General features: G+C 46.1%; 1 protein-coding gene across 6 annotated transcripts in view; it reads left to right on the top strand.

Moving 5' to 3' along the window:
- The window catches only part of NOTCH2 (notch receptor 2), a 134,143-nt gene that overhangs the window by 15,134 nt on the left and 92,360 nt on the right, over positions 1 to 26,649 (top strand). For all 6 annotated transcript variants that reach the window (XR_012160294.1, XR_012160295.1, XM_073356271.1 and 3 more), the window contains exons 2-5: positions 4,441 to 4,522; positions 15,618 to 15,877; positions 16,685 to 17,020; positions 24,647 to 24,769. Coding sequence is in view for 4 of the 6 variants with exons in the window: in XM_073356271.1 (XP_073212372.1) it covers positions 4,441 to 4,522; positions 15,618 to 15,877; positions 16,685 to 17,020; positions 24,647 to 24,769 (801 nt within the window). In the remaining 2 variants the exon portion in view is untranslated. The remainder of the gene's footprint in view (positions 1 to 4,440; positions 4,523 to 15,617; positions 15,878 to 16,684; positions 17,021 to 24,646; positions 24,770 to 26,649) is intronic.

Here is a 26,649-nt window from a genome sequence, read left to right on the forward strand (position 1 = left end):
CCTTGGGCAGGTGTTGTCTTCTCTCTGTGCCTTAGTTTCCCTATCTATAAATGTAATAATGATACTGATCTCCTTTGTGAAGTGCTTAGAGATCTGCTGATGAAAAACACTAGACAAGAGGGAGATATTTATTATCGTTACTCACGTTCTTTTTGGTATCCATATTGGTTAGAGCCTTAAGTGGGAAATTTCATTATGGCATAATTAATTGTAATGGCTGGTATGTATCCAAGACATGTATATTTTTCAGATTGAAATAATGTAAGGAAAAATTCATATGCTGATTGAGGATAGGAGAGAGATTGACTATTAAATATTTTGTTTAGATAACAAACTCAAATACATCTTGTAGCTTACCTGTAGTGATATCTAATATCTGTCATCATATAAAACTCTACTGAAAACCACTCTTGTCCTGGGATTTTTGTGTCCTCACAGCACCAGTGAGGACACAGTAATTCAGATGTGGCTTTGTACTGTGGCTGCTCACACCCAGCCGCCTATCACCCAAGTGAATGCTGCTGTGAAGATGTACTCTAAGAAAACAGATTTTCTGACAAAAGAAAAGTAGATGAAGTCATAGCAGCCTCCTTGGATAAGTTGCAAGCTCTTTCAGGCTGAAGAGGCAGATCAGTTATATACTAACCTAATGATTAATGAAGGCAGGAGGGATCTTGTGAGACAAGGGGTAAGAATCAGTGACAACATGACTCAAAAACCTTGTTTGATCCACTTGGTCCGTGTGCAACTTTAGAAGAAAGGTCTGGTCAGTCTATTTTGTCTTTCCAGATAATACCCTCTTCCTTCATGTTGAGCATACAGTAAATTTTCAGTTAACTCAATGTTTAGCATAACCTTAATATAATGTTTATTGGAAGCTTTACTTTTATTTTCTGACTCTTGTGCATAGCTTGGTAAGGTAGCCTAGATATGGCTTTTGATGTAAACAAAGTAACTGAAGTTGCTTATTTCTTTGTGTTCATTATTTAAATTGTCTTCCTGAATTTCACGGTAATTTTAGCAGTGCTTGCACAGAGAAGAAGCTAATTTTGCTAGGGGAGCCATAGACTCTAATTTCCCTTGTGCATTTAAAAGAATGTTTTCAGGTTAAATTATTTTAGCTTTTTAATTGAGTACCTCTTTCAATAATTTTAGATATTTGTGATGTAATTGGAACAATTTTAATCTTATTTACATTTGATTGTTTTTGTTTAATCTTTTTGTATAGTCTATTTTAATTGTCCAAGCTGAAGGAAGTACACAAAGTAGTCGCTTTCACTTCTGTTTAGTGAGTATTGGGTTATCATGCACTATCATGTACTACAGTTAAATGCTTGATTTGTACTGTCCAATTTGTACAACTATTGAATCTGACAACATAACCCTCAGTGGTTTAATGATCTGCTAGGCAGCAGTTCAAGGTGATGCTATTTTGTTGAGAACACAGAGGGACTTAATCATTTTCCTTCTGTACCAGTCTTTGGGCTGATAAACTGGGACAGAGGCTGCACATACTTCTTCCTACTGTAAGAATCTACTCTTCTTTGCCTGTGCTGCTCTACTTTGCTTCACGGGTCTGCCGGGTCTTTATAGAAAAGCTGAATGCAGACAAGCTCTTATTTCCTTATTCTTGGCCATGCCAAGATGCTATTGAAAGTTAAGTCTATATTGGTGGCCAAATGCTAGTTACACTTCTGAGTGGGTTACAAAAAGTCAAATAGTCAGTTTTCATTGTAGTGACAAGGCTTCAAAGTGAATATGGAAATCTGTTTGCAAGTACTGGTGAAGAAGAAATAAACCAAATCTTCTGGTTGTCATTGTCTTGGCCTTCTCGTGTGGGTAGGTTGAAAATTCAAGCACTCTGAGGTAGAGACACATGATGAACACACACCTCTGTCTCCCGGGGCCAGTCCATTAATATTTGCTAATGGTCACTTTATTTCTTGTCCTACTCAGAGGATAATGGAGGACCGTAGAGGGTGAAGTTGCTAAATCTTAAATGCCCAGACCCTTTACAATTAAAAACCATACTGGCCCAAACTTAACATTTGCTGTGGGAGCAGTTAGGCTGCTGCACCAGTAATATTAGAGATACAGTTGTAAATATAACTGTGGGGTGTGGGTTATGTGGCCATTTACTATGTAGGAGCTATGGATGTTGCTGGTAATTGGAGGAAGAGTAGGTCATGGGTGCAAATTGTAATCGGACTGAACTTTTTTGACAGTTGCTGGAAAATAATTGTTGTAAATCTGTGTTAAAGCTCTTGTTGCCTAGTAACCCTGACCTAATAGGTTATCGTAAGGGGCTCAGAGAGGAATTTTGTTCATTTCCTGACTACTGAGCAGAGGCTCATTTTCTGAAATCAAGTTAATAAGAAACAGGCATTCACATTTTGTGAGGAATAGAATTGCTGTAGCTTTAGATATTGGACTTAGTTTTATTTTATTTTCTTGGGGCTGCAAGTGTACAGTGTTCCTACACACCTCATAGGGTATATGAATTATTTACACGCTCAAGGATTGTTGAGAAATAACATTTCAAGCCTGATATAGTAACTGCAGTCCTTTCTGAGTTTGTCTGGTTGCAGATGTAACTGGAACTGGATGCTGAGAAACTTTAGTAGGCCTGATTCCTCTGCCTCTGTTGCTTTGTGTCTGGGGCAGCCCAGTAGCTCCGTTCCTTGTTGGAGAAATTCGTGTCCAGAATTCAGACCCTAAGGGCTGGTTGGACAAGGACTCCCCCTCCACCTCTGTTTTATCAAATTACTCCTGAATATAGGTGTCTGCTTCACTCAACAACAAGTAATCCAAATACAGAAGCTGAAGTTAAATGTTCAGGATTTGATACAAATCAACAAAAGCAAAACTGAAATAAGGGGCTGCCTGTCCTGCAGCGCGTGGAACACGTGGTTCTGTAGACTAGAATAGCAGTGCGACACGGGGCAATACATTACTGAAGCTCCTAGAGGCCTCAACCAAGATCAGTGATGTTTAGTGCTTTACAAACACACAGTATCCTGAAGCTGACAGTCTAAATAGACACGGCAGACAAAGGTCTTGGGGACAAGTGGGGGTAAAAAAGGCACAGAGGTGGAGTGACTTGCTCAAGACCATCTAGCAGGCAAGTGACAAAACCAGGAGTAGAACCTAGGTCTCCTTATTCTGTTAGTGCCTTATCCACTAGACCAGGGGTCTCAAACACACGGTCCGCAGGCAGCCTGTGGAGTTATTTCCTGTGGCCCGCCATAGTCGCCTACTCCACCAGCAGCCAAGCTCCCTCCTCCCCCCTTCCTAGCGGGAGGGGGGATGCGGCGCGCTCAGGGGAGGAGGCGGTGCTGGGGCGAGGATTTGGGGAAGGGGTTGGAATTGGGGTGGGAAGAGGCGGGGCAGGGGCGGGGCCTCAGGGACTAGACGAGTAGCCTGAGGTATGAAGTTCAGCATGTATGATTCTTTGCTGTGAGTAGTTGGGAAGAATTTTTGTTAAAAGTGGCAATGTATTTTGTATGCATAGTTACTTTTAAAAGTTCCTGCCATTGCAGCTATGTTGATCGTCATCAGTGTTACTGACCACATAAGGAATAGTTACAGGTCTTTATATTTTATTAAAACCCCTCTTCACATTACAGTTTTAAAAAAGTTAATACATTGACTTTTAATATCATACTATATTATTCTTCATTTTTTACTATGCTTTTGTATTATTGTATGAAAAGGTTTCAGTGATGCGGCCCTCAGGCCAATGTACTAGTCCTTATGTGGCCCTCATGGTGATTTGAGTTTGAGATACCTGCACTAGACCATGCTTGATGCCTCGCTAAAAAGTCTCTAAATTCAGTCTACAGAATGTCTTTCCTTCTCAGTATGTAGATTCTGTTATACAAATCTTTGTTTCTTAAGAGCTAATCTGCTCCTGTTTATCTCCCAGCCATAATCTTCTGATCAATCATAATTGCCACATTAACTGTGATGTTTTAGCAATTTCTGGATTAATTTGGAGAGTAGCAAATGTATGTGAGATATTGAGGAACAGAGCCTCTCTTTTAATGCATATGTCCCTAGAGATTGGAAAGAAGGGATGGAAAAAGAGTGTGGTGCAGGATATTCTAAGTAGAAAGTTCATCAGGAGCTGTTTTATTTAAGGGTGGCTCCAAACCCAAGGTGTAAAGTTTGAAACCACTGTGTCCTATACATTGAAGTAATGCTACTGTCTTTGTTGTTTGCTAAAGTTACTGTGCTTTGTTTTGAAAGTCTGTCTGTTAAGAGAAACTAGATGTTTTTAGTTCCCCCTATGTTGCTCCACTACACAAGCATTGTGGATTTGATTCTTTTTGCAATCCCTTGGGCTACTTTTGAAGTTTTAAATATTAAACACTTCAGTGTTTTAATACTGCTATGATGTATGATGATTACTGGCTTAACTCTCCATTGCTTTTCTTTCAGCTTTACAGTGCCTAGATGATTTTAAGCCTTGTATCAATGAAGGAAAATGCATCTCCTATCGCAATGGCACAGGATACTGCAAGTAAGTAAGCTTTACTTTAATCCTGTCCTCTCCTCTGCTTTTCAATCCAGTTCTAACACATAAAGAAAACGACCCAAAGGCTGTGGCCAGGTTCAGGCTTAGTGTGAATTTTTGATTGACATGAAGAATCTTTAAACCCATGGTTGCCTTTGGATTGTAGGCTGCGTACATGTGGAAGAACAGAAAAATAGAGATTAGAGATGGAAAGACTTGTTACCGAGCTCTTGAAAATAGTTCCTTGCATTACTCTGGCTCTCCTTTGAGCACTGTCTGAATGTGTCCTCATACTTGGGTGATGCATGTCTCTAAAGCCATGGTGCCCAAACTTTTCCTATTTCCCCCTGCTCCCTGACCAATTATAAATCTGGCCGTGCCCCTCCTCCCCATTACTCCACAGTTGGCTCAGCAGAGGACGTTGGGCTGGGGGCAGAACTGGGGCTAGAGGCAGATCTGGCCTGGAGCCGGACAGGGAATAAAGGCAGATCTGGGCTGGGGGCAGAGAGGAGCCAGGGCAGAGCTGGGCTGGGGGCAGAGCTGGGCTGGGGTGGAGCAGGACTGAGTGGCGCTCCCTCCACACCCCGCCATGGGAGCTGGCCCAGGCCCTGCTATACACGCTCCTGAACGTTCCTCCAGGGCGTGCCCCACTGCTTGGGGACCACTGCTCTAAAGCGTAGCTTGAGACTTTCTGGCTAGCAGTTTACCCTTAACTTAAGGTTTAACTTAAAAACCTGTTAGTTTTTGACCAGGTTCTTAGACTGGGCCTTGATAGTTTGACTTCTTTACATTAAGTTAGGAATAGAGGCTGTGAAAGTGATGAACCTTATGGGCAGATTTCCCTATCCTGCTCCAAAACATCTGTAACTTGTAGCAGGTGAGAACTCACTCCTCTTCCAGCAGCTTGGCTTTATTTACAAAAGGAACTCACAGCCCAAAATCCAGGCCAAACTTAGCTATTTGCAGGGTTCCTCTGAACTCTGGTGCCAACCACCATAGGTTTTGTCACCTCTTTATCTGAGTGGGAGTAAAAAGCCCCATTCAGCACTGGGTCACAGGAACCCACCTAGTATTTCCTAGCTCATAGGGTTGGTTTCCTGGCAAATTCATGCAGCCTTGTTATAAATGTGACTTTGCTTTTTGCTGCTGTATGGAAAATCTCTAAACTGCAACAGGTGCACTGGAGCCATCTGTAGTTTCTGGAAAATGACATTGTACCTGTTTGAACACAACTCACTTTTGGTAAGTTAACTTTGCAACTACAAAGATGGACATTTTTTAAAAGCAAGCTTCACCTCTGCAGCAGTTGATGGTGTTGGTCATCCTCATTTGCTAAAGTCAGCTTCCCATTTGCCTGTGGTAAATGGATTTTTCAAGCCTTGCTTACTTCATTAATGTTAGTAGTACCATTTTGTAGCACATTGAAATCCTCTCTTCTTGGTGCTTACATTCTTCAAATATTTGTAGATTTCATCCCACCTACTTAGGCTGGCTAAGTAACCAGCTATTCATATTTAGCTCTTTTCAACATTTTCTTCATAAATCAGTCCCTCCTGCCCCTGAATATTTGTAACCCATCTCTAAAGTCCCGTCAACTTATCAGTATCTTTCTTCTGATAGGGTGCCCAAAACTGAAAGCAGTATTTTGTGAAATTGCACCTGAGATGTGTAGAGGGAAAATCCTAATCTCCCTATACTGGGATGCCTTTTCAGTTACAAATTGATGGGGTTTTTTTTGCAGCCATTATGCACTGCATACTAACACTTGCTGTCCTCTATCGCCTCTTATGTTTTTCACCCTTATTGCTTTCCAAGTTTCTCCTTTCCATCCAAGGGTGAAAGTAAGTTGAGTGATTTACCGGTACGCTGGGGCCAGCTCTGGCCCCCGGAAGGGGCAGGGCCTAAGGCAGAAGGGGAGGGGCTGAGGGGGGGTCAGAGCCAGCCCCAGCCCACCCTGTAAAATAAGTGCTCCCCCTCCCCCACCGGGGTAGCAGCAGCAGCAGCCTGGGGCTCCGATAGCTATTTAAAGGGCCTGGGGCTCCCCTGCTTCTACCGCCCTGGTCCTTTAAATAGCCTCTGGAGCCCTGGAGTAGAGGCGGCGGGGCTCCGGAGGCTATTTAAAGGGCCGGGGCGGTAGAAGCAGGGGAGCCCCAGGCCCTTTAAATAGCTGTTGGAACCCCGCCACCGCTACCCCAGGGCTCCAGCAGCAGGGCTCTGGAAGCAATTTAAAGGGCCTGGGGCTCCAGCCACTGCTGGGAGCCCCATGGAGCCCCAGGCCCTTTAAATTGCCCCCTGGGGAAACTGGGCTGCCCCAGTACGGTGCACTGGCTCTTGCCGGTATGCTGTACTGGGGCGTACCAGCTTACTTTCACCTCTGTTTCCATGCTTTCGATTATTTGCCCCAGATGTATGAGTGACATTTTTTAGAGCTAAAGCTTACTTTCTCTCCTTATCTGTTAAATAACTTTGTTTCTGTCTTGTGACTGGTGTTGCAATTGCTCCCAATCAGCACCACTTGTAAATTTATTAATCAGGTGTCTGTCGAGGTGTGTAGATCATAATAAAGGTGTTAAATAAAACTGATTCCAACACTGGTCCTTGTTGTACCTTGTTACAAACGTCTCCATCTTGATATAGTCCTATTAATCGTGTTCTTGACTATATGACAGTTTTCAATACACCTGGTAACTTAGCTACTTTAAATTTCTCATTTAAGATTTTGACGCTGTTGGTTGTTCTACTAAATCCAACTGTTGCTCACTTCACTGTCAAGCATATGTGTCAAGAGGGACACCCAAGTAATTTAAAGCTACGATTGCTGGCAATACTTCTGGCTGGTGGTAGCTTTAATCGTTTGACAAAAATGTATGATTTAGTGGTGTTTGTAACTCTTGCTGCTGCCTGCCTTCTTTTCTGGTAAAAGTCTAATGCAGGCCCAATCGTTCCTTACTCCCAGTCTCACAGCTCAATCCTTCTAAAGGCACCAATGAAAACTGAAGACATGCCGTGCAAGTTCTGACACCTGTATGACCTTGCACCAAATTTCCAGTTCTGGTTGAATGGTTTGTTTTTTGCAGAGAGGAAGGAAATGTAACAGAAAACTCAAACTCAGTCCTTTAAGGTGGAATTTCCATGTTGGCTGTTAGCATCCTGTTTTCCTTTGCAATAACTATGGGGAACTTTTAATAGGGGAACTTCCCATCTGCTGGGGCAACCTAAACTATTTTCTGAAATATTTTTATAGCTGCAAGAGTAGAAACATTGTGTTCAGGAAGCTGAGCTTTCAGACCAGGGCAAGTGGGCTGACTGTGAGCTCTCCAGTGTCACTCACTAGTTAGCTAAATCCCCACCCCTCCCACTTGGTTGTGTTTTCTGAGTTTGCTGCAGTACTTCCTCTGTTTGGCAATAAGTTAATGAGAGGCTGTCTTCCTCTTTCTTCTCTCCACAGAGTTGTTTGTTCCAGTGTGTTATCAGACTAACTTGTTAAGGCTGGGAGTAGGGGAAGATTTAGGGCCTGCAGTGGACTTTTCCCAGAAAGAAGAAAGGCAATAGCAAGAGTTATATACAGCTTTAAATCATACATTTTTTTTTTCAAATAAATGGTTAAAGCCACCACCAGCCAGATGTATTGCAAACAACCACAGCTTTAAATTACTATCCGTGAGGAACAAATGGACAGATGAAGTAGAAGCCCCGTACATCATAGGTAGATATACACTGAATAAAAATTGGGTTCGACTAAAATGTTCATAAGCAAAATAACTAGTCTAAATGCTTGGCAAAGCAGCTAGAAAATGACAGCTTAGTACTGAAACCACTGTCATCAGAATGGTAATTCTGTACTGTCCATGTCCTGCTTAAAAAGAAACCTGGATTTAGGTTAGAAAAAGTCTTCTCTAACGTGGCCAACTTCTGGCGGTTAATTCTTTCAGGGTGGGGATGGAGATCTTGCGCCTGATGTTAAAGCCGTGTTGGATCCTGTATATTCTGTTAAAGCATACGGCTCTTGTGACTGGTTTATATATGCTTTGGGTAGCTCCGTTCCCACTGTGCCAGTTTTCTTATGGCACTGTTTGATGGTGCTTCTAATCTCCTTTATCCTTGACTTTGTAGTTAGGCAAATTCCTCCCTCCTGTTTCTGTCTATCCTGAGGTCAGAATTAATTTTCTTTCTGAGGTGTCTTTTCTTAAATACTGAAATACTTTTCTCAAATGGATTTTATTGACACAGTTAGAAATCAAAGAAGCTGTAAAAAGTAGTAATGCACTTGCCTAGACAGCAAAGAACTCCACTAAAGAGGCCTACAGCCTAAATTATAAAGTATTGTTCAGGGTATCACTGACCTGAGTTTTCAGAACAGACAGTGAAATGAATGCAGCTGTTAGAAGTGCTGTGGAAGAAGGGGGCATCTTGCTAAATTTGTACAGGGCCTTGTGCAATGGCCTGCATTTTTGTACACTTTGTATGCACTTAGGGGTAGGCAGAGGGTTGGGGTGTGCATGCTCATACACCAGAGGATAGACCAAAAAAAACTTTTAAAGACTTTTAGCCAATTTCTGTCTCTTTTGAATTCTGACTTTTGCCAAACCCACAAGATCAAAAATGCAACAATAGCCACAGGCTCGCCATCACACTGTTCACCACAGTAACCTCCCCAGCAGCCCCAGGCCCTGAGCAAATGCCAGGTACCTCCCCAACACAGCTGCCAAGTTTTGTGCAATGCCATGTCCTACCCCTGCCTCTGCTTGGGGCGGGATGGTATGTTGACCATAAGCTGAATTCTATGGTTATATGCAAATCAAAAACTTGGATAGAAGCTGCACTGCCTCCTGCCTTCAAGCTCAGTGGAAGGACTTAAAAGCAGTTTGGGTCCTGTGGAGCAACAGGATGGTGGTAAGGGGTTTCCAGGCCAATCTGAATTCATTTAGCCCATCCTCTTCTCCAGCACTTTGGCCAGCTCTTATTTCAAGTAGGCCCTTCTTAGCTGGCTCTTCTCAATCAGATTCCAGCTGCAGGGACCACCTGGGTTGAGAGATAGTGCCTGCAGGGCCCAGCCTACAAAGAAGAGCTCCATGAACTGAAGTGGATGTCTTCACAGGACCTGCTTTCAGGGGCCAGGGTCAGTCCCAGATCAATCAGCGGAAAACATCCGCTTAAAACTTGAATTCAGAATAGGGGGTGGCCTTTCCCTCTCAGGATGAGATTTTTGATCTACCCCCTTCCCCCTCCCTTTAGGGATTGGAAGGAAATCCTAAAGGCTGAAGGAAAGGGAGGAGCTCCTCAAAAGGAGAAGTGCTCACTCTTTCCATCTAGAATCATAGAATATCAGGGTTGGAAGGGACCCCAGAAGGTCATCTAGTCCAACCCCCAATCCAATCCCCAATCCAGGGGAAGAAGCTGGCACTATATTCCCTAGTCTCCCAACATTCTCTGGAGTTGGGCTATGGGGACAAAAAGCTGCCCATGGCCCAAGTGGGCAGGAAACACAAAGCTGAGTCTCACCATAGAGACTTCTGGTCCTTTTGTTGTTTGTTTATTGGTATTGCAGTAGCACCTAGGAGTCCAAGTCATGCACCAGGACCCCACTGTGCTAGACATCGTACAGACACACAACAAAAAGACAGTCCCTGCCCCAAAGTGCTTATAAGATAAATAGTAAGAAGAGAGGGATAAACTAGCCAGAGAATCCTGTTTTTCCTCCTGAGTCTGTATGGGAGTCAAAAGGAAAAGACTGAGTAAAATCTGTCCCAGAATATTTGCAAACTGGGTCAACTTTGTCGTGGGGCCTGCGTTTTCCCTCCAGTGATCCTCCAATCAAAACAAAGGGAGTGTCAAGTGGGTGCAAGCATTCTAGGAAATTCCTCCCTTCACATACCAAATTAGAACTATATGCTTCCTGCTGTGCAGCCCCAGATGATATCCTTAGGCCTGAATGGGAAACTCCCATGAAAACCAAACATCTGGAAAGATTAGCTAAAGTAATCTGCAGTCAGATAGACTGAGCTGGTGAATGTACCAAAAATGGATGTAGTACTGTCTGGCGAAGAACAGCCATTCAAACTGAAAGGACGTTTCTTTCAAAGGACCCCACAGAAGGGATAAACACAACATTGGGGAGAAACAGCAACTTTGGTAGCACAACTGCATCAGCGGCCTCCATGTGTTCTGCTGGTTCTGTTTCTTTGGCATTGACAGCATTGTTTGAATCCAACTCCTTGGATTTCCAGCTGTTTTTTTTTTTATTTGAATAACTATCTTTACAGTGTTTAGCGAGGGGAACATCTATTGTGAAACTTTTTGAGAGCCTGCACTAAGGCACTGTAGGTAATTGCAGACTGGAGCTGTGAAGGAAAAAAGTGGGTTGGACTAAGTTCTGACTAAAGTATTTGTGCTGGAAAGTAGCCCAGAGAGAGTAAAGGAGAAGCTTTAATTATAAACAGCTGCAGGGCTGAAGCAGCCCATAACACATTTTTCCACTTCAAATTCTTTGTAGCTTTCAAAAATCATAATTGGAAATAGCCTATGTGTGAAACTTGTTCTTAAGTAAATGATTAAATTCTTGCAGAAGTAGACAAAGAAAGCTCACGTGCTTCTAGAAAGTGCCAGGACCAACTTCATGCTCCCATCACTGTTCCTGAGGGTTAGATGGAAAAGAGGAGAAACAGTGGCTTTTGTTTGGAAAGGGTATTATTTCCTGTTCTGAGCCTGTCATTTTGGAGCTGACACAAGCTGCTATAATTTTAAGCTGTTCTCTGGACAAGTGGCTTTTTATGTAAAGAACTTGAAAAAGCAAATCTTTCTGTGCCTCATTACTACGGAAACTGATCCAAATTTACAGCAGTGGCTGGTGGATTAGAAGCATTCAAATCAGCTTGACTGTAGTCCTCAGAGTTGCCAGGCATAAACTGATCCACGTTTCTAGTGACATGATGGGGCATGTGTGCAGGGTCTTCTGTTTCTCAGAGTATATTGTCTCATAATGCTTATGCAGTAAATCAGCATTCTCTATACCTTCCTTACTTCCATACTTATTTATACCTAGCCTGGTTGCAGTCCTGGTGTCTGGCTGGTGGGTCTCACCCACTTGCTCAGGGTCTAAATGATCACCATCTTTGGGGTCGGGAATGAATTTTCCACCAGGTCAAGTTGGCTGGGAGTAGACCATTTTATTTTTTTGCCTTCCTGTGAAGCATGGGGCACAAGTCACTTGCTGGTTTGAATTAGAGTAAATGGTGGATTCTTTGTAACTTGAAGTTTTATAGTCAAGATTTGAGGACTTCAGTGAGTTAGACAGAGGCTATGGGTCTATTATAGGAATGGATTCTCTAGCCCGTGATGTGCAGATCAGACTAGATGATCGTAATAGTCCCTTCAGACCTTAAAGTCTAGGCATCTACAGCAGTTCAGATCAACTGAGGAGCTTGAGCCATCAGCCCCAAAGGAAGCAGAGTATTTTCAGAGAAGGAGCCTCAATTTCAGAATTTGCTTCCCCAAACTTGTTAACCTTGGGTCACCCTGCAAATCTTTTGTGTTCTCCCAGACTTTTTCTGGTGTGGAAGGGTAGGAGTAGATTAAAGAGGGTTATGGGAGAATTCTAGTTTGGGGGGATGGATGGAGAAGATCTTCAGTTTAGGACAATGCTGCTTATTTATAGTACATGGAACTGTTCCTCTTTGTACATGTATCCAAAGCTTTTTCACAGATGATAAGACAAGAAGAGACCATTGTGGTAATTAAGCCTGACCTCCTGTGTAACACAGGCCACAGGTTAACCCTGAGTTAATTCATGTTTGAATTGGAGCAGAACTTTTAGAAAAACATCAATCTTAATGTAAAAATTGTTGGTGATGGAGAATCCACCATGACCCGCGGTAAATTGTTCCAATGGATACTTACTCTCATTTTAAAAAATGTGCCCTTATTTCTAGTCAGAATTTGTCTAGCTTCAACTTTCAGCCACTGGGATCCATGTGGAACCACACTAGAAACATACCTGCTTGAAGATGACTCCCTGGTTACAGTTGCATTTGGAGACCAGACAGTTTTTAATCCATCAGATGTGTGCATTTTAAACAAATTAGTAAACAGTTGATTTCAGTTCTGTTGCCGCTAGATACTTTGCCTTGAACCTCACTAGAGAACTAATCACTCTTCTTGGACTCAGAATCTCCCTCCCCTGGATCTGAGTAACTATCGCTGACTTAATTTGGAATTACTCATATCCTGGAGTGGGGAAAATGGAGCATCTGGAGTTCATCCCTAAAATATTTGTATTGTGTGTCATGTCTGATGCCCCTAGTTGCCTCTTAAACAAGATGTACATATTCTGATTCCTCATCAAACCATCTAGAATATAGAAAAATCTGCAGATTGACTGTCCATTTTTCTCTGCGTTTTTGATATTTTGGCTTATTTGATGTACATTTTGCAGGTTGCTCCTTTAGCTGAAGGAAATAAATGGCAGTTTCTGCTCAGTGCTTCAAAATGGATTGAAAATTCCTAGTCCAAAGGTCAGTCAGCAGATGGATTACAGCACTGACAGCACTGTGTTTACACAAGTCTTGCTTAGTGAGAAATAGTGATTCTGCACATATAAATCTTTATAATATTGCCCCAATTATCATTAAATGTACCAGTTTATTTTTGTATTTCTTAGAGATGGAAGAAAGATGGTCTAGCGCAGTGGTTCTCAAACTTCTGCACTGGTGACCCCTTTCACATAGCTAGCCTCTGAGTGCGACCCCCTGTTATAAATTTAAAACACTTTTTAATATATTTAACATCATTATAAATGCTGGAGGCAAAGCAGGATTTGGTATGAAGGCTGACAGCTTGTGACCCCCCCATGTAATAATCTTGTGATCCCCTGAGGGGTCCCGACCCCCAGTTTGAGAACCCCTGGTCTAGTGGTTAAAGCATGGGTGGGCAAACTTTTTGGCGCGAGGGTCACATTTGGATGCGGAAACTGCATGCAGGGCCATGAATGTAGGACTGGGGCAGGGGGTTGGGGTGCGGGAGGGAGTGTGTGGTGTGGGAGGGGGTGCAGTGTGCAGGAAGGGTCTCAGGGCAAGGTGTTGGGGTGGAGGAGGGGACTCAGAGCAGGGGGTTGGGGTGCAGGGAGGGGTGCGGAGTGTGGGAGGGAGCTCAGTACTGGGGGCTCAGGGCAGGGGGTTGGGGTGCGGGGTGTGGTGGGGGGTTGGGGTGCAGGAGGGGGATCAGGGTAGGGAGTTGAGGTGCAGGAGGGGTGTGGGCTGCGGCAGGGGGCTCAGGGCAGGGCTTCAGGGTGCAGGAGGGGTATCAGGGCAGGGGGTTGGGGTGCAGGAGGGGTGTGGCGGGGGCTCAGGGCAAGGGTTCGGGGTACAGGAGGGGGATCAGGGCAGAGGGTTGGGGTGCAGGAGGGGTGCAGGGTGTGGCAGGGGGATCAGGGTAGGGAGTTGGGGTGCAGGAGGGGTGTGGCAGGGGGCTCAGGGCAGGGGTGCGGGGTGCAGGAGGGGGATCAAGGTAGTGGATTGGGGTGCGGGGTGTGGTGTGGGTTTAGGGCAGGGGGTTGGGATGCAGGGGTGTGTGGCAGGGGGCTCAGGGCAGGGGTTTGGGGTACAGGATGGGGCTCAGGGCAGGGGGTTGGGGTGCAGGAGGGCTGCGGCAGGGGGCTCAGGGCACGGGGTTGGGGTGCAGGAGGGCTGCGGCAGGGGGCTCAGGGCAGGGGGTTGGGGTGCGGGTTCCGGCCCAGCGCCACTTAGCTGGAGTGGCTCCGGGGTGGCAGCGGTGCTGCACCGCTAAGGCAGGCTCCCTGCCTGCCCTAACCCCACGCTTCTTCCTGAAGTGGCCGGCACCACATCCCTGTGACCCCTGGGAGGGCGGGGCGCAGGGGGCTCCACGCGCTGCCCTCACCTGTGGGTTCCACACCCGAAGCTCCCATTGGCCGGGAATGGGGAACCGTGGTCAATGAGAGCTTCGGGTGTGGAACTCACGGGTGAGGGCAGCGCGTGGAGCCCTCTGCGCCCCCTACTCCCGCAGGGGCTGCAGGGACATGGTGCTGGCCGCTTCTGGGAGTGGCGTGGAGCCCGCAGCACCACAGGGGTGGCCATCCTGTGGGCTGGATCCAAAGCCCTGAGGGGCCATATCTGGCCCTTGGGCCGTAGTTTGCCTACCCCTGGGTTAAAATGTTAGCCTGGGACATAGGTGCTGGCGATTGGTCCTGCTTTGAGCAGGGGGTTAGACTAGATGACCTCCTGAGGGGTCCCTTCCAACCCTGATATTCTATGAACACCTTCTATGAACTCTGTGGGTGCGCTTCACACCCACTGGCAGCCAGTTGAAGGGGGGGAGTGGGGATGGGGTGTGCTCGGGGGTGGGGGTGGAACTGGGCGGGAAGAGGCAGGCTGGGGGTGAAGTCTTGGGGGAAGGAGTGAGTGGGACGGTGCCTGAGGCTGGGCAGGGGTTGAGCACCCCTGGCGAAAGGAGGAAGCCGGTGCCTGTGGCCTGAGACTTGGGAGACCCAGGTTCAGTTCCTGTGTTGCTAGAGGCTTCGTGTTCAACTTTTGACAAGTCACAGCCTCAGCTCCCTATCTGTGTAGTGGGGATAACAGCACTTTCCTACTTCACTGTGGTGTTGTAAGGGGAAAAGTACACTAAAGGTTTTGAGATGGATAATATCTGTTATTCAGATTGGTTGTTTACTTCTGCAGAGGACATTATTAGGTATAGCAAAATGGAATTAACTAATACTCAAGTTTAAAAATATTGAAGGGATGGGGAGACAGTATCTGTCTGTCCATCAGTCGTATGGAGGGGCGGGGAGGGTGGGACAGAATGTTTTTGCCCCTCATTAAATGTAATTGGAGTTTCATTAAGTTTTATATATGAATTAATGTTACGACCTTATACTTTCAGGATGCTCACTTTGGACAGTCATAAATAACAAAAGGGCTTTCCATAAATAACAAATACGGTCTATGCATTAGGGTCTGTAATGTTGCTGTCTAGGTAGGAAAGACTTTGGGTGTTAATAGTGCCAGTACTGGGACCTTTCACAGTAGTAGCTTGCATTGTGAGGATCAGTGTGAACACACTGCTAATCATGATTTCCATTCTCTTGTAGGTGTCCAGAGGGTTTTCTTGGAGACTACTGTCAGTACAGAAACCCTTGTGAAAGCCATACCTGTCAGAATGGAGGAACTTGTGAAATCACATCTGTGGTCGGAAAAGCCACTTGTAAATGTGCTCTAGGATTCACAGGAGAGGACTGCAGATACTCTGAATCGCACATCTGCTTTGTGTCTCACCCCTGCTTAAATGGAGGGACCTGCCAACTGCTTCTCCAGGACACATATGAGTGTGTCTGTCCACCAGGTTACACAGGTGGGACTTTGTAATTGTGTCCTTAGTCATCCCCCCTCCCATTTGAAGTACCTTTAAGCTGGATGTACCCTCTTAAAAATGTTCTAGTGTTACCCTAATATGCTGTCAAACTAATAGCTTCTGCACTGGAAATGAGAGCTAGGAGATATAGCATGAAAAGATTTTTTTGTTGTTGTTTTTTTTTAAAGCCAAATTTGGGGCCTCTCACCCTTCATAGCAACACTTTAAAAATACGAATGTATTTTAATCTCTTAGTGCTTGTCAAGTGGGGAAACTGACCTCAACAGCTATTCTGGAAGAGATTGTGTATATCAGGAGTTATTCCAGAATAGCTATTGCACTTTAAATTCATGCTGTATCTTATTCCAGAATAACTGCCCCATGTAGGCAAGCTCCAAAAACAGCTAAATGAGCAACTTTAGTCAGCAACAGCTTTCTGTAGGGAAGCTTAATTCTGTGTCAAGGGGAGATTCAGAATCCTGTTTTTATCCTTGAAGACCAGGTGGGAGAGGAGAGTAAATGTCAGCAGTGCAGTATCATTCCAGCTCATTGATTACTTCTCATAAATCGTAGGGTTCTCTATCTTGCAGCTCCCACCTAAACAGGTTAGAACTAAATCAAATTGGTGGTTGCAATGGGAAATGCTTGTGTTTTAGATCTAACTGTAACATGGTAGAGTACACAGCTGGTGTGTGCAGAAAGACATCTCAGCTTTGGGGTGTCATGGGGATGGAGGGAGAGAAGTCTACATCTTCCATCCAAACAATTTCTGATTGACAGAAGTTCACACATGTCTTGGTCCTACAGGAAAGGACTGCCAGTGGATTGATGCTTGTGTGTCTCAGCCATGTGCCAATGGAAGTACATGCATCACATCTGGAAGTGGGTTCTCCTGCACCTGCCCAGCAGGCTATATTGGCCCAAAGTGCGAGATGGATGTAAATGAATGTGCCATACCAGGACAATGCCAACACGGTGGAACTTGTCACAATTTGCTCGGTTCTTACCAATGCCAGTGCAAGCCAGGCTTTAGAGGACACCGCTGTGAGAGCACCTATGTGCCATGTTCACCATCGCCATGTATGAATGGAGGGACATGTCATCAAACCAATGACTTTACCTATGAGTGTAACTGTCTGCCAGGTAAATACTTAGTCCTTCCCAAAACCCAGCTGGAATGCAGTGGTGAAGCTAGGAAATCAAGCACTTAAGTTTTGGTTATTTCTGATATATGGTCCTCCTACAATATTGGAGTGATGTGGGGGCTAGGACAAAAGGAACATAAGTTTGGATAAGGAAGGGAGCTGAGATGAAGGCTTAGTTGCGTGGGCTCACTGTTTCCTAATATGAAAGGGGAGGAGTCTAGTGATAGGGAAGGAGAAAGGGGTTAAAGATCACAGGACTGGAAGGGTCATGGTAAGAAAACATGGGTGGGTTCTGGGGCCCAGGTGAAAAGGCTGAATATGTCAGTTAATATTATTGAAGAAACAGATTGCTCAAATTTACCGACGTCTGAGACAGCTTGATTTCTCAGCCTAGTGTTGCTTTCATGTTAACCTATTGCCTTTTAATTTCCCTCTTTTTTTAAAGAAAGACTTCGTTTATGGTTAGCAGGCTCTGCAGGCTTCATCAGTGAAGCTTCAGTTCCTTGAACTGGAGCTATTGGACCTCTGTGGTGCCCAATGTTTTGTTATGCCTTGTGCTAGAATAGGGGTGAGCAAACTTTTTGGCCCGAGGGCCTCATGAGGGTTGCAAAACTGTATGGAGGGATAGGTAGGGAAGGCTGTGCCTCCCCAAACAGCCTGGCACCCACCCCCTATCTGCCCCCTCCCACTTCCCGCCCCTGACTGCCCCTCTCAGAACCCCTGACCCATCCAACACCCTCCCCCGCTCCTTGTCCCCTGACCGCCCCCTCCTGGGACCCCCCATCCCTAACTGCCCCCCCAGACCCTTATCCAATCCCCCTCCCTGTCCCCTGACTGCCCCGACCCCTATCCACACACACACCCCCTGACAGGCCCCTCAGGGCTCCCATGCCTATCCAACCCCCACACCGTTCCGAGTCCCGTGACTGCCCCCCCAGAACCTCCGCTCATCTAACCGCCCCCTGCTCTCCGTCCCCTGACTGCCCCCCAGGATCCTCTGCCCCTTGTCCTACCCCCCCCCCCACCGCTCCCCGCCCCTTACCATGCAGCTCAGAGCAGCAGGAGCTCGCAGCCCTGCCGCCTGGCCAAAGCCAACTGCGCTGCCTGGCAGGAGCAGCGGGCCAGAGCGCTGGCGGCGCGGCGAGCTGAGGCTGCGGGAGAGAGGGGACAGCAGGGGAGGGGCTGGGGGCTAGCCTCCCCAGCTGGGAGCTCAAGGGCGGGCAAGATGGTCCCACGGGCCATAGTTTGCCCACCTCTGTGATAGAACCATTGCAGAGGAAAACAGAGAACAAGAAGTTCTAAGGCCCTGATCCTGCAAAACCAATGGGACTGCTCTGCTCACATGAGTGAAGTTACCCTTTCTTGCAGGGACGCAAGGTTGGATGGGAGCGTCTTGCACCTTTTCCCTGCAGACCAGTGTTCTCTGGTTAAAATCTGGACCTTAAATATAGTCAGGAAATGACAACATAGTTACCAGAGTAGTGCACCCACATATCATTTTGATAGTTACTGTTAATGTGTCTCATTACACAACATGTACAGTGTGGGTGAGTTCTTGTTGCTCTGAGAGCCTTTCCTTTGTATGTCCTGACTGACATTCATGTCTAAATTGGCAGTGTTGTGTTGTTGTAACTTGGTTTACAAAACTTCCCATTTAAAAAAAATCAAAAGAGAAAAAAAGGTTGGTGAGCCAGGGTACTTCCACTGACTGCCCAGGTGAAGGCAAAAGCATCCCGGCATTCCTCACCCCAGTGCAACTAAGGCACCAAGAAACGTCCTGATGTTTTGGGAGATGATTCCTGGTGGCCTGAATTCTGACCCCTTCTGGTGAGAGGAGCGGGAGGGAAAGGGGCCAGCAGAAGAGTGTGAGGCACCAATGGAGAATTGAGGGAGAAGCTAGAAAGGCTTGAAAACAAGGAGTAATGGCTGAGCAGTTACAGTGGTGTCAATAGTATTCTCTTCAGTGATGCAGCTACTCTGAATGCACAGTATAGTTGATTGTAAAACTTTTAGGTTCCCAACTCATATGTGTGTGTTTATATAATCCAAATGTTGCAATTACTTATGTCACATAGCTGAAATCAAGGGAAATTCCTGCATTCTAGAGGTAAATTTACCAAAAGCTATGCCAGTGTAAACACTTCTTATACTGGTATAATTTCATCCACACCAGAGGTTGCACCAGTTTAACTAAGTAAATTCTTCTCCAGTTTTAGTCAAATTGGTATAAAAGCTGTTTAGACAATCCCTAATTCTAAACAGATGGAAAGTTTCTCAGGTCAGTCAGTTTTAGTAAATTACACTTATGAGAGATGTTTAACTTGCAGCATTTTAAACTCCTTTTAATTGTGGTGAGAATGAGTTTTATAGCTGTAAATATCTGACAAATAAGGAGTTGACTTGGCAACAGAATGTTAAACAAGTCAATAGAGGAAGTTCGTGGCTGGGAAAGTGACTATTCATTGTTATCCATCACAATAATTACCAATTTACTAAGATAAGAACCCTAGGGAATTCCAAGAGCTTGTCCAGGAAAGAATCTGTCAGACTAGAACAGACTGTGTGTGAGAACTGGAATACCTTGTAGAAAGAGGAAATAACTTCATGTGTTTGTTAGCGCTTCGTACCATGTCATACAACTGTGGCCTCAAACTGCTCTTTATTTAAACCAGAACATCCTAGAAATGTGATAGAAAAGGCGTATTAAATAGAATGGTCTATCCTGCCTGGTGTGATGCAGGGCTTTTCCTGTGGTACTGGTAGACACTAATCTCTCTAAAGGTATGTTTACACAGCCGTTGGGAACATACTTCCCAGTGAGAGTAGACAGACGGGCTAGCTCCACTCAAGCTAGCATGCGAAAGATAGCAGTGTGGCAGCAGCAGCATGAAAAGTGGCTTTGGCTAGCCACCTGAGTATGTACCCAGCTGCAGGCTGCTCCCAACAGAGCAGGGAGACAGAAAACATCAGGTGTCTGGATGCAGCAAAATAATGAATTCTGTGGCATCTTGGAAAAATACTAAGTGTTGTAGCTGCAGTGTCAGTCCATGGGGCCCTGAATGACATGAATGGGGCAGTTTGCTCCTCTGCATTAATTCAGACTTGTGGCAGACTCAGGCTGGCATAAATGCATTGTTTTAGAAGCTGAGAACTTCAAACATGCACCTTGACCAGAAGGGCTAGAAATCAGTGCCTTGGGCTAGAACGGGGTGAGCAACCTTTTAACAATTAAAGCTGAACTTTAGGACAATTCTGCAGCAAGAGGTGAGTTCTGCTACAAATTCAGCCACAGTATTGCCGAGTGTGTACAGCCTGAAATAGGCATAAAAATCACACTACTAAAGTTTCAGCTGTATTTTATAAGGATTGAAATAAAGAAAATTGGATGGGGCATTTGGGAGATCAGAAGTTACCAAAAAACTTGACCACTTGCATTTTTGGAGCTGGAACTCCACAAGAGTGTGGCCCTTCATGCTTCACATTCATTTTGATCTGCTGTCCTTGGTAAGGTGCCTGGGGCTTTTGACTAAGCTTGGTGGTTGAGGCTGGTGGTTTCTATTCAAAGCCATTTCCATACACTTTTTACGCACTGCATTGCTCAAAACAGTACCTGACATGTGCGTGCTTTAGGAAATGTGTACCAGGAGATGTGTGCTTTAAAAATATTTAGGATGCTATGCACTGCTTGTAATGCCTGTTTGAAGTTGGCACAAGCTTCATAAAGTGCACACAGTACTTTCGTTTCATGCTGAGTTGCTGTATTGATCTAACTGACATGCAGCTTCCCTAATGATTGTTGTCCTGTGTTGCTGGCATCAACAAATAAATGCAAGGACAGGATCCAGGAGTTGGTAAATTATTCTTTTTCCTCTTCCACTGGCTGCTCTTAGTAGTATTCTGCAGGTGTTATTTACTTAGACCTCACAAACCCTCTGCAAGTCAGGCAGATGTGGATATCAGTATTTTCCTATGAAGAAACTGAAGCACAGAAGTCACTTGCAGCGTTGCCTTTGGCAAGTCAACTATGAGAACTAGGGTCACTGTTAATTGTGGTAGTGCCAAGGGCCAGCAAGGACAAGGCCCCATTGTCCTAGGCACTGTACAGACAGCAATAGTACACAATCTCTGCCCTGAAGCATTTACCATCTCCATAGACCAGACAAAGGGTGGGGGGAGAGGATAACATACAAGCATAGTGATCAGTGTGGTGGCCTGCAAACATCCGGTTAGTTCCACAGTTTTTCTTTTAACTTTTTTGGGATTGAGGTTTAGTGAGGAGATTTGCTAAACAAAAAGAGGTGGGGAGGTATGAAGGGCAGGAGTGGAGACAGGCTGAGATGAAAAGACGAAGGAAGAGGGGATTGGAGCGAACAGCCAGTCTGCACAGCAATGTCCAGTCAATCCTGTAGAAAATAGACCTCTATGTCTGACGTCCCCTGCTTCTGCAGCTGCTCTACTGGCTTTGGTCTGTAGCTGGCTCCTCCCTGCACTTTCTTCCCCACAGCCATGTGGCCCTGGGGAGAGGAGTTGCCACATTGTCCTAGTGCCCCCAAAGCAGGGTTTCCCCTACATAGGTTTGGCCTGGAAAGTGCTGGGGTGAATGGGACTTGGTTGGGCCCCATTTTATCCGAGTGTAGCAATACCTGCTTAAATTGCTTCTGAGGCTGCTATCTGTTTGCTAGATAGATTGCTAATCTGCTAGATCAGTGGTTCTCAACCTTTTTTGGCTCAGGACCCATTTGTAAATGTTTATGGCCTGTCACAACCCAGTAAATAGTCTGGGGGTGGAGGCCTTGGGGTGGTTTCAGTTGTATTCTATCCACTGGCAGAGTTGGGTCCTGCCCGGCACTCACCCCACCCATAGTCCGGGCTCCTGCAGCTCGTGTACTGTGAGGCTGGCTGGGTTTGGCTCTCTGCTCCAGGTGTTGCAACCTCTGGGGTTGCAGCACTGCTCAGGTTTGGCCCCGCCCCGCTGACAGGACCAAATTTGTGTGAGTGGAGTTGTGACCTGGTTCATGGGATTGCAGGGCCACTGACTCAAATCTTGCCTACCCGGACTCCCATTGTCATGACGACTGGGCCAAACCAGAGTGGAGTTGGGACCCCAGAGGTTGCAGTGCCTGGAGCAGGGAGTGAGCCCAGCCAGCCCCGTGGGACAAGGAGCCACAGGAGCTGCCACGCAGCCCTTTGAAACATTCTGGTGACCCAGTTTTGGGTCTGACCCACGGGTTGAGAAACCCTGGACTACAATACAACTCTCAACCTTGGTTTCATTTTGCCTATCTGTATAATGGAAATAGTGATTTATTCCCCTCACAAGATTTCCCAGAGGACTAAACAGTAAATGTAGTGTAGGATTCAAACATGGGACGTGCTCCATGATTTAATAGCTTTCTTCTGTTTCTGTGTTTTTTACTCTTTAATTTTACACACACATCAAAGCACCTGAAATTCATATGAGGTACAGTGGAATTGCTAAATGTACAGTTCTCCTCTGGGCCTTGCCTGTTAGAGAACGGGGAAAGTCCTAATGTCACCAAAGCCAATGAAAGTTCCTCATTAGCTCTGGGGGCTGGCACTTTAGCTTTTGGAGCTGATGGTCCTGGGCGTGTTTGCTGCTCATGTTGGTTGCATGAGTGCAGCATGTGAACAATGATCTTGTCTTCTTACAAAATAATTTTACCTGGGGAAGTTTGGGGGTGCACTCAGTATTCATGAGATGAGACAACTGGAAAAATCAGGGGTTGGAAAACTTTTCCAAACAGCCTAATTTCTGTGCGACCTCGAACTCAAAAGCAGGTTGTCCTGACTCTCCAATGCAGAGGTGGCCAACCTGAGCCTGAGGAGCCAGAATTTACCAATGTACATTGCCAAAGAGCCTCAGTAATATGTCAGCAGTGCCCCATCCGCTCCCCAGCCCCTCCTCCCTGCCGACAGCCCCCCCCATCAGCGCCTCCTCCCCCCACCCACCACAATCAGCTGTTTCACGTGTGCAGGATGGGGGAGGGGGAAGGAGCGAGGGCATGGCAGGCTCAGGGGAAGGAGCAGGGGCCTTGGGGGAAGGGGTGGAGTGGGGGCAGGGCTTGGGGCAGAGCAGGGGGTTGAGCAGTGAGCACCCCCCAGCACATTGGAAGTTAGCATCTATATCTTCAGCCCCGAAATCAGTGCCTAGGCAAGGAGCCGCATATTAACCTCTGAAGAGCTGCATGCAGCTCCGGAGCCACAGGTTGGCCGCCCCTGTTCCAATGTGTCTTAGATGCCTGGTCCTGTGAGTACACTTGTGAAACCTGTTCAGTTTGGGATTTATTTGATCTAATGTTCACCATGCTCTGAAGTCTGTGAGGTAGGGGAGCCCATGACCATCACTTCTTGGGAGCCTTCTATCAGATACAGGGAGGCACTGCTGCAGAGCTGGCATCAGAGCTACACCTCTCTAATCTAGCTCTGAGGTGTCCACAACAGAACACTGACACTCGAGGGGAAGAGTTCATGCTCTGGATGAAGGAGTTGTGTCATTGTAATAATCCAAAAATCCTCAGAGACTAATCTGATTTACAAGCTATATATTCTGGAATTGTTCACTCCAACCACATTGAAATGCAGCCTCCTTTAGTACAAGAAGTGAAGAATGCCTTATCCAACAGAAACTGCAGGGTGATTTTGAGGAGGCGTGATGTAAGTGAGTTGGAGTTTGGCCGGGGTACAAGGATAGCTTCCTATGAGAAGTGCCTTGGGTTCTTCAGGCACCCTAAGTGGTCAGGGCATGAAAATCAAATTGAGGAGGGTACAGGTGGGTAAGACTGGGGAGAGAATACAAGCAGGAAGGAGTCCCCAAGCAGGAAGGCTATTCTGCACTGGCCTGGAACATAAAAGGCAACTAAATATAGGGGAAGGGAGGAAGAATGAGCCAAACCAGCCAAAAGGAAAGAGAATAGCTAGTGAGAGAAACTAAAATGGAAAACAGGAAAGGTTTATAAAAATGAAGAGAACAAGCCATTCATGTGCATGCCATGTTACGTAAGTATTGTTTGCAGAGGCCAGCTGCGAGCCCTATAACTGTAAAGACCAGAGGGGGCGAGGGTTGGGAAGGTGGTTGCAGACTTTAAGAGGCTACCTGAGTTTTTATTGAGTAGTAGTTCTTCTTTCAGGATTTAGTTTATAGGTTGGGTGAGATGAAGCTAATCCAAGTAGACACACCTGGGAGCCGGGTATTATCAAGAGGCACTAACAGCTGCTGCAGCATGTTTCCATTAAGGCAACAGGGAAGTCTATAAAGAGAGCAGAGAAAGATAGTAGGGGACCAGCCACCAGGTACTGCCTAGAATGGGGCCAGTTAAACTGCTGATGTTCATAACTCCTGGGATATGTTCTTGTTGCTTGGTCCGGCCCATTTCCCCCAAGCCAACCTATCTGTACAAGCCAACCTACCTGTCCAAGCCCTTTGGGCTCAGTAATGGCAGAATATTGTTACTGACAAGTCTTGGTTCAGACTGCTGCTCCATTGTGCAGCAGGGAGCTAGACCAACAGGAAAAGCATGTTAAACACCAGTTCACACAGACAGGTAATCCTCTTTAACGGACCCCTGAAAATAATTTTAGTCTCATGTGTTTCAAATTTGGCCAGGCTTTGAAGGAAGCACCTGTGAGCAGAATATTGATGACTGCCCAAATCATAATTGCCAGAACGGCGGGATTTGTGTGGATGGTGTGAACACTTACAACTGCCACTGCCTCCCACAGTGGACAGGTAGGTACTGTGTAACGTATTTCTGTTGGGGCTCAGTGGCTCATAGGACTGGGATGCAAAAGCTTTTACTCACCAGTTTAAATCTAGTTTAGGGTGGGAGTGTCTGAAAGCTGTTAACACCTGCTGAGTAGCCTGTGATGGTGAGTGTCAGTGACATTCTTAGCGGATGGTGACCACATCAAAGCCACCACAACAATGGAGGATTAATTCCCATTTTACCACTGGGTGGTGGTCCGAACAGATCAGGGATAAGGTATATTGGTGAGGGGAAAGAGAGAGAGAATATATAGGAATCGTATGTTACTCCTGCTATGCCATTTCTTTTCTATGGCTTGACACCCATTGAGACTTTCACAAGCATTAAATAAATATAAAACAAAAAAATAATTGCACCAAATACATGTGACTGAATCTTCACTTGGATTGTGCCTGTGTGACTGCTGCAGGATGCTGTCACTGTACAGCTATAGCACACATTCCACAGCTGCATAAAAATGCAACTGTACTGTGTACAAAGTTGTGTGGTGGTCAGGAAAATATTGTACAAGATGTAAGAGAGCAGCCTACAGGACATGCTGTCTTGTTGAATGGTAAGATGATTCTGGCCTTCATAAAGAGCAAAACTAAGGGTATGTCTACACTACGAAATTAGGTTGAATTTATAGAAGTCGAATTTTTAGAAAGTGATTTTATACAGTCGATTGTGTGTGTTCCCACTTAAAACCATTAAGACTATTAAGTCAGCGGAGTTCATCCACAGTACTGAGGCTAGTTTCAACTTCCGGAGTGTTGTACTGTGGGTAGCTATCCCACAGTTCCTGCAGTCTCCACTGCCCATTGGAATTCTGGCTTGAGATCCCAATGCCTGATGGGGCAAAAAACATTGTCGCAGGTGGTATGGGTATATGTCGTCAGGCCCCCATTCCCTCCTTCCCTCCGTGAAAGCAACGGCAGACAATCGTTTCGTGCCTTTTTTTCATAGGTTACCCGTGCAGGTGCCATACCATGGCAAGCATGGAACCCGCTCAGCTCACCATCACCATATGTCTCCTGGGTGCTGGCAGACGTGGGACTGCATTGCTACACAGCAGCAGCTCATTGCCTTGTGGCAGCAGATAGTGTAGTGTGACTAGTAGCCGTCCTCATCGTCTCCTGGGTGCTCTGGCCAGCCTTGGTCAGGTCAGTCGGGGCACCTGGGCAGACATGGGTGCTCCTGGCAGATCTCAATGAGGTGTGTCGGGGGCACCTGGGCGGACATGGGTGCCCCAGCGGACCTCGGTAAAGTCTGTCGGGGCACCTGCGCATAAATGGGAGTGACTCAGGTCATTCTCTTCTTTAAGTTTTGTCTAATGGAGATTCAGTCCTGCCTGGAATATTGCCAGAGGGATAGCTCTCCCAGCCAGCAGCACCGTCTGCTGCCAGCCTACCCCTCCCTCCCTCCGTGAAAGCAACGGCCGACAATCGTTTCGCGCCTTTTTCCGTGCGGGCGCCATATTGCTGTCAGCATTGTCATGCACCCGCCGCTTCTGCTGGCACTCTGCTCTCCTGCTCACACCATACCACGGCAAGCATGGAGCTCGCTCAGATCACCGCAGCAGTTGTGACCGCTCTAAACACCACGTGCGTTATCCAGCAGTATATGCAGAACCAGAACCTGCAAAAGCAGGTGAGTAGGCGACGGTAGCGCAGTGAGGAGAGTGATGAGGACATGGACACAGACTTCTCTCAAAGTACGGGCCCCGGCAGTGTGGCCATCCTGGTGGCATTGGGGCAGGCTCATGCCGTGGAATGCCGATTCTGGGCCCTGGAAACAAGCACAAACTGGTGGGACCACATAGTGTTGCAGGTCTGGGACGATTCCCAATGGCTGCGAAACTTTC

Source organism: Lepidochelys kempii, chromosome 8 (assembly GCF_965140265.1).
Source record: "Lepidochelys kempii isolate rLepKem1 chromosome 8, rLepKem1.hap2, whole genome shotgun sequence".
NCBI lineage: Eukaryota > Metazoa > Chordata > Testudines > Cheloniidae > Lepidochelys > Lepidochelys kempii.